This window comes from Solanum lycopersicum, chromosome 10 (assembly GCF_036512215.1).
Source record: "Solanum lycopersicum chromosome 10, SLM_r2.1".
Classification (NCBI taxonomy): Eukaryota; Viridiplantae; Streptophyta; class Magnoliopsida; order Solanales; family Solanaceae; genus Solanum; species Solanum lycopersicum.
In genome coordinates this window covers 8,021,468-8,029,455 of record NC_090809.1, presented here as the reverse complement: position 1 = coordinate 8,029,455, position 7,988 = coordinate 8,021,468, and the positions used below count along the sequence as shown (strand labels likewise).

General features: G+C 33.1%; 1 protein-coding gene across 3 annotated transcripts; it reads left to right on the top strand.

Annotated features, from left to right (window-relative positions):
• Positions 1-3,249: 3,249 nt before the first annotated feature.
• LOC101249684 (uncharacterized) lies at positions 3,250-7,709 on the top strand. Of its 3 annotated transcripts, XR_011212144.1 has the most exons (7): positions 3,250-4,706; positions 4,792-4,830; positions 4,956-4,986; positions 5,064-5,480; positions 5,681-6,335; positions 6,421-6,494; positions 7,499-7,709. XR_011212144.1 is itself a non-coding variant. In XM_069290414.1 (6 exons), exons 4-6 carry the CDS (start codon positions 5,954-5,956, stop codon positions 7,526-7,528), a joined length of 486 nt encoding a protein of 161 aa, XP_069146515.1. In that variant the 5' UTR covers positions 3,250-4,706; positions 4,792-4,986; positions 5,064-5,480; positions 5,681-5,953; the 3' UTR covers positions 7,529-7,709. The 3 variants fall into 2 exon arrangements, 1 of the variants encoding a protein (XP_069146515.1); XR_011212143.1 differs by having other exon boundaries at positions 4,792-4,986.
• The last annotated feature ends 279 nt before the right edge of the window (positions 7,710-7,988 follow it).

Here is a 7,988-nt window from a genome sequence, read left to right as displayed (position 1 = left end):
TAACCGGAAATCTTTTATCTCAAGACCAAGATATGGCTTTATCAATAAATTATTATTTTACAAATGTGATTTATAATTATTAAATTCATTAGAAATATTTTGACTCATCACAGAGTCTTACCTTTTAATAAATTAAAATTATAAAATAATTTACATGGATCATAATAGTTATATCAAACTTTAGAATATATGTGCGTGTAATGGACAAGAGATAGTATTTATTTATATTCAGAACCTAAACTTATATTTCAATTTGGTTCGTTCAATAAATACTAAATGCACTAGCACAAAAAATTGAAATTTTATAAACCATATTCAAGAACGAATTAGAATTAATCGTGTGTTGCATTCATCAAGATATTCTTGCCACTTCATCTTTAATAATGAACACTTTAAGTTGTGGTAGCGGTTTGATAAGAAAATCCATTTAAAAATCACATTACTGTAAAGGATCTGAAGTTAATGTATTTCAAAGTGAACTTAGACATTATTTCTCTTTGCATATGCTTCCATATGTTTGAGATATATTTAATCAATCTCGACTTATTCGCAATCAGATGTGAGTATAGTTGTTGTATGCATATGTTGTCACGATCAAAAACCTCAAATCATGTTGACACCTACTCAAAGTGGAAGTGATTGAAGATTAAAATTTTACATTACAACTAAACAACATATTCTGAATATTTATAGAAGAACACTAACATGACACACTTGTGACACAATCTGCATTCTCACTACTTGAGCGTGAATCTCACCCTAATTAATAATATAATTACATTTTTTCAATCTATTTAGTAAAAATTGGTTAAAATCTTGACTCATTCACATTTTAATTATCACCCACTCCATTTAACCCTAAACTCATTGTAGATTTTCACTTCACTCTCTCTCTCATTGATGGTCAAAACCCTAAAGCATTTCAATTGTCACAATAGATTTGTTTTTCGGGGATAATTTCTTGAATTATGGAGTCAAAAAGAAGAACTGAGGGCTCTGTTAATTGTTTCTTGAGTTTAATGCAAATTATGGTTTAAAAATATTCATTTTATGGAGTAGTGATTTTTTTTATAAGATCATCTTTGTAGTTTATAGTGATTTGTTGTTATTTTCTTCTTGTGTGTCTATTATTCATATGTGTGTATCTACTGTTAGTTTAGGATTAATTTAAGTTTGAATGAATCTTCGCTGATTTAGTTTTGAAATTTGTTTTCAATTGCACTGTCAAGATTTACAAATTAGTTGATTTCACTACTTTTAAATAAAAGACAACGATGAAATTGACGCTAGTAAATCTAGATGATAATTTCTTTGAGGATGGAGATTTTTTTTTGTTGTTGTAAATGGAATGTTTTTCAACATCTATAAAAATGGAGGTTTCGGAAAATAAGGAAAGTGGGGCTTGTAATGAAGAAGAAAATCCAAATTGTCAATGTCACATGGCAGTTTTACACTGGTTCTGGGCTGTATTTTTACTCCTCCGCGCACCTATTAAATGTGAGAACACAGTCATCGTTAAAATGGGTCAAAAAGTGTTTATTTATTGTGAATGAAATAGTTTCATGGGGTAAATAGGACGCCCACAAATTTTATTGTCTCTTCGAAAATTTGGGACAAATTTAAATGTCATTTTATGTCTTACACAATTATATAATGGAGCTAATAATTCTTCTTTTGGATACAACTTTTTTTATGCTGGTAGAAATTTATTTTAAAGTGGATTAGTTTGTAAGAATTTTCGTGGAAGATAATAATGCTGGAAACAGAAGAGAGAGTAGAAAGATTTGGGGTAAAAGAACATAGAGAGAGGAAATAGAGTTGTGGGGTGTTTTTTCATTTTATGTTTTTTACTTTTAACTCAATCGGAGTTATATTGGCCTGATTTTTTTTTGGGAGGGGGGGGGGGTTGGAAAATTATTACATTACGATAATAAAATAATTATAGTTATATTAGGAAACATTATATTTGCTAAAACAATAACATTATGACATCTTTAGTGATTATGTTTAAGTGTGGATATTTTTGTTAATTATGATAGGGATTTTGATTAGTTCGATAAACTTTCCAAAAATGAGTAAGAGTAAAATAAGAAAGTTAGAATATGGGCCTTTGCCCGATTCTCAAATTTGGTGGGCCTTTTGGCCCATTTTTGCCTGGACCAGAAAATCTGCATATACAATGAGTGTATACTCTCGTATATAGGCTATATTTTAGCCAAATTATATATATATATATATATATATATATATATATATATATATATATATATATATATATTGGGCTATATACGAATGTATGCAACCCACTTCAACTTCCAGCACCTGTATTTTGATTTTTTGACCTGTATATCAATAATTCCGTGGTGTGTTTGATAATTGAGTTGTTTTGGTCCTTCCGGCCACTTTAGTTTCAATTTCCTTCCCTATTTGCTAATTTGAACTTGTCTCGTTATTTTGGTTGACAAAATAAGAGTTAAAATGGGGACGTAGCCCAACAAAGAGATGCAAGGATAGGAGGTGAGAGTCCAAAATAGACTCGGGGCAAGATTAACAGGCATATAAAATGAGAGTAAGAGTTAGAACCCAAAATAATGAAAGTGATAGTGCACCTAAGATAAATTATCACGACAACATCCGAACTAATACACAGTAACTAACTTTATTTATCTAACAACATAGATTTAGGTAAAGTAGTACACATTCTGAAGATGCTAAAATACAAGTCATGCTAATCATAAGATAATGACCAATTAAGCAATTGTTTTAACTTTTTTTTTAAATCCACAACAACTAAGAAAAGTCTGCAGCAAATATATGAACTAAGAAGAACTTTCACATATAGCCACTCAAAAAGTGTAATTACTCTCCATAGCTATTCTTTGATAATTTCAATTCGTAGCTACATAATTTAGAGAAGAGAGAGACGAGCGAGACTGGAGAGAGAGGAGAGAGGAATTTTTGACCAAAATGATCTATTTTAAAAATCAATTTACCTAATTAATACGTTTTTATTTTTTTTACAAAAATAGTATAAACGTACTTTATGGTAACGTTTTAGGCTTTATTTGATTTTTAAAAAAATTAACGCCGTTAAATTAATAAACGTTACTGGCAGTAACGATTTTATACTAAATTAATAAACGTTAACGATTTTATACTAAAATGTGAGCCCCACCCCTTTCACTGATTCACTTTCATTTATTACCTTTAATAATGTTATTTGGTACCCCTTCACCCCTTTCACCCCTTTCAAGTTTTTAACCCCTTTCACCCTAAAAAAAATGGCAGCCGCCTCATTTTAAACTTCCAAAAGTTCCATTTTCGATCGGTTTGGACGAAGAGGAGGCGTTAAAGAACAAAAATACAGGAAGATAATGAATGGATAAAAACCTCATTTCGTGGATAAACGGTAGCTGTAGTTTTTCCAAATTAATTTTGGGGATTTCTTGTTATATCGAGTTTCACGAAAAATTACGGCTATCAATCTTCTGGAAATCTTGGAATCAAGTTAATTTCCTGTGTTAAAGCCTTGAGGTATGTTTTTTTCCCTTACAAACTAGTAGATGGAATGCTTGAATTTTAGAATTTCGATCTTCTCGTATTTATATCGTTTTGGTTATATAGAATAATCACTCAAGAAATTCTAATATGCATATTCTGTTTTTATTTTGAATTCATGCATCTTGTTGATGAAAAGAGAAACAATGAAAAGAAAAACAAAGAAAAAAAATGTTCACATGAAAATAGAAGGGAAGACTATATTTGGTTGACCTGCATATGCGCTTCTACTAAAATTGAGTTTATTTTTCAATATTTTAATAAAACATTTGGTATAGTACATTACTTTGATTTGGTTGTTATATTTTGGACTAACAATTATAATTAATATACTTTCATATGGAATTTTCAATTTAATAGATACATATATGACTGGTTATAGTGCATATCAATTGGATCTCGGTCCACTTGAACCATCGGTACTAACTCAACAACTTACCCATAGGTCACGGGATATATGGAATGGAAGTGTTAATATGATTTTAAATACGAGGAGGTGTGATGGAAAATTTTGGGACCTCGTAAAGAAATATCCTATTCATCCACGAGTCTTAGAAATGATTGAATTATCAAGACTATATGGTGTTTATAGATCAAATCGACCTTCTATTGATCGTAGCTTGATCACTTCACTAGTAGAGAGATGTCGTCCCGAGACTCATACATTTCACTTTAGAACGGGTGAGGCGACAATCACCTTGCAAGATGTAGAAGTGTTGTATGGATTACCTGTGAATGGTGATCCAGTACTTGGTGATGAGTCGATAAGGACCATAGGGGATTGGCAAAATATTTGTCAAAGATTGTTAGGTTTTATTCCACGTCCTCAAGACTTCAACCGTAGTAGCCTCAAGGTAACTGCACTTAATGCGCATATGCTCGAGCAACTACAGTTACATGACTTGACAACACAAGAAATGATCGATCAAATGGCTAGATGTTACATGTTTTGGATGATTGCTTGTATGATGATGGCAGATACATCTGGCAACTATCTAAAGCTTATGTACCTTCCTATGCTCGAGGATCTCAATGTAGTTAGCTCTTATAGTTCGGGTAGTGCGACCTTAGCGTGCTTGTATCGCTTTCTCTATAGGGCCTCACAGAGTAACCAAAATGAGATAGCTGGCTTTCTACCACTTCTTCAGGTATACTTAATAATTACATCAATTCTTTATAAATATTTCGTCTAGTTTATAATATCATAATTATATATTTATATATTATGTTTAGATTTGGGCATGGGAGAGAGTTACTGTCCTCAGACCTCAGGTAATAGCACAAAGAGACATCGAAAATAATTTTCTTGCTTGTTTACCTAGGGGTCCATGTGCTACTAGATGGTTTGCACATTTTAGTTGGACTGATACCACTAAGCATGTGTTGAAACTTTTTAGGGATTCACTTGATTCCATGACAGAGGATCAGGTATGATGTTATACTGTTTTTCTTTAAAAAATTATGTATATATTGTAGTTGAAACTCATGTATTTTTCTTTATGTAGTTTATTTGGGAACCATATTCGGATGACTTAATTGAGAGTCTTCCTATATAGCGTGTAAGAGCTCCAATTTATTGTTGGGATATCGTTGAGGTTCACTTGCCTGATCGAGTTATGAGACAATTTGGATTAAACCAAACGATACCAACTCCATTTCTATTTGACACCACACATTTTCACCATGATCGAAGGGGAAGACCAAATACAAATTGGAAGTTGGAGCATGCACAATGGTTGCCTCTTTGGAACCAACGACTTCAATATGTTTGTGATGCTCCGGTCAATCGTGAACAACTTCGATATGACGACCCTTACCTTATTTGGTTTAGACGCATTACTCGTATTGTTATTGGTAATCCTACTCAGCGTCCTCAACAACAAGAAGGTTCTGTGCCCAATTTAATGGCGTATGAAACAATGGTATGCATTATATTTAGCGTGTTTGTGATTTATCTTTTGAGGATAATATTGCTTCTTCTCGAAAATTGTGACTAGGAAAATTGTTACCTATGTTTTTTCTTACAAAATATAAAATAAGTGCTTTATTGATCTTTGTTTGAGCATCTGTTAGAAAAAAGAATGGAAAATGTTTGTAAGAAAAAAAATTGATCTTTGTGTAGGTGAGTCATATTCATTCCACGGTTGATAGAGCAAAAGCCCTTGGTGATCAACCATCAATGGAGGATTTATACATATTTCGTGCAATGGTCCAAAATGAAGGAGAAAAGTGCTTGACATATGTGCACGAGGCTGCTAGGATTAATGTACAAGCCGATTATAGAAGACATGAGGTATATGATGATCATTTACATCATCCGGTTCGTAGGCGAGGAAAAGGTGGTGTTGCCGGTAGGAGGGCTCGTGCTGTTGAGAAAGGGTGAGCGCCTATTGAAATGGATGAATTAGTCTCCGAAGATGATCACACAACTTGTGATTTTGGTTCCATTTCAAGGGGCCAAACTCAAGAATTCACTCCCGGGACATCAGGTATGACATATCAACCAACAAATACTGATATTGTTCCATACACAACATCACAAATATTAAGGAATTCTAGTCTTTCATCACTTGAGAATGTATTTGGTGGTTCTCGACCTCAACATTTTGAGAATGCCCCCAACTTTAATTCATCACCTGGGCTGCCAATGTCCATTGAGACCCCCGGTGTTGTTAATCATTTAGAGGACTCCAACGATGAAGTGGAGAATGCAAACGAATGTGGTGAACCATCAGTGAAGGAGAAGCGTAGGATTTTTCCTCAGCGTTGTGGGACTGGTACTATTAACATCTTTATTTTATTTTTTTGACATAAATGCTCCTCTGTTTAGTCGAACAACTGAAAATTATTCTTGTTTGTCAGGGAGTCACTATCTTTACCAGCATGGCAAAAAAAAAAGCAACGACAAACAAAGAACTGTAATTGAGAGGTTTCAGGTATTCAAATTTGGTACTCCTTCTTCTTCTTTGTCGGTCTTAGGTAAAATTGGGTATGATATTTTCTGTGTTGGAACAGAACAAGTCATGACATTAATGGATCATTTTCATATGCTTTTTATAGAACAAAAAATGCTATCGCTTACCAACCAAACCAGAATCAAAGGAAAAATGACACCTAGACTATAACTTAATAGTAAGAGTAAGGGATTAGAGGGATATTATGTATCCATAGCAATTAATGAAGAGTTGCAGCAAGTGCTGCTACACTAAAATGGCATTTATCTTTTGATTTTCAATTTAATTGTTCCTATTTAAATATTGTGCAATTCTTATGAGTTGGCGATATTGTGAGGAGTAGTATATAACATATTTATTACTACGTTTTAGTACAATTATTAAGTCGTATAGTTTGAATACTTTTTGTTGTCTATATGATAATACGTCATTGGTTGTTTCTTCCGTGTTTTGGTAAAACAGAGTTGTTCTAGCAAATTGTTGCTTTTTGTGTGCTAGCAAATATAAGTTTTAGAACCATTGTACTTCATCCTTTTCTTCATATACCGTCCTTGCTAGCTGTTCAATAGATCCTTAATGAAGATTTCAAGTCCTAAAAATATTGAATTCCCATGTCTAACAAGCAGTTAACAGATGAAGATGTCCAAAGCTGGAGGAATATTTGACTTTATGGTTTCACTGTCAGTCCCCACTTTCTTGTAAGATGTTTAGATTCTCTCGATAGATATTGGAAAATTGATTTGCGTCGAGTTTTAGCCTTTTGGAAAACTGAAATTCTTAAGTTTTCCAAGTTATTTGAATGCTTGCGTCGTTAGCCTTTTAGATATCTTGGAAATTGTTGCTTTTTGTGTGCTGTACATCAAGTTTCCATCCATACTGCTGCTGTACTCGACGTGCTAGCTTGTGCAACTGAGTTTGTGCTTTCAGTATAGATTGATTCTTGGTGAATATAACTCATCAAAGTTTTCTTAATCATTTTTTCTTAGGTTGATGCAGCTTGTTGTAATTCTGGATAACCCTTGGTGAATAGTAGAGATTTTTTGTGAAGAATGAAGCTACTAGTTATTATTTTGTAAAGCAACATGTTCTATATATATGGGTGATTTCAGGGAGCATAACAAATCTCCTGCTGAGGTGAAGAAACAAATTTGTGGCTTTTATACATCAACTTCAAGGATGTTTTGCCTCATTAGCATACATTCAGTGCTTATTTCCTACTTATGCTCCTGCTGGTTCTTTGCTTTCCTTCTTGTTATTCTTTTCCACTTCAGAAAGTGTGGTTAAAAGATAATGCCTGAAATCTTAGTATAGCATCTCTTATTGACATAAATAATAGGTAGCTCATATATGTATTCCGGGTAAATAGCAACTATCTCAGGTACCACAATGCTTTAATTGGTCATTTGGATTAGAAGCAAGTTACAGGGGAATTAGAAATGCATGGATGGCAATGTAGAGATTGTAATGTAGGGATTG

What these genes read in the sequence shown, in the direction of transcription:
- LOC101249684 (XM_069290414.1), top strand. Translation starts at nt 5,954, where the DNA reads ATGGATGAATTAGTCTCCGAAGATGATCACACAACTTGTGATTTTGGT. An exon ending in TCCTCAGCGTTGTGGGACTG is followed by an intron (nt 6,336 to 6,420) that starts GTACTATTAACA and finishes CTTGTTTGTCAG; the next exon opens with GGAGTCACTATCTTTACCAG. An exon ending in CTGTAATTGAGAGGTTTCAG is followed by an intron (nt 6,495 to 7,498) that starts GTATTCAAATTT and finishes ATTTTTTCTTAG; the next exon opens with GTTGATGCAGCTTGTTGTAA.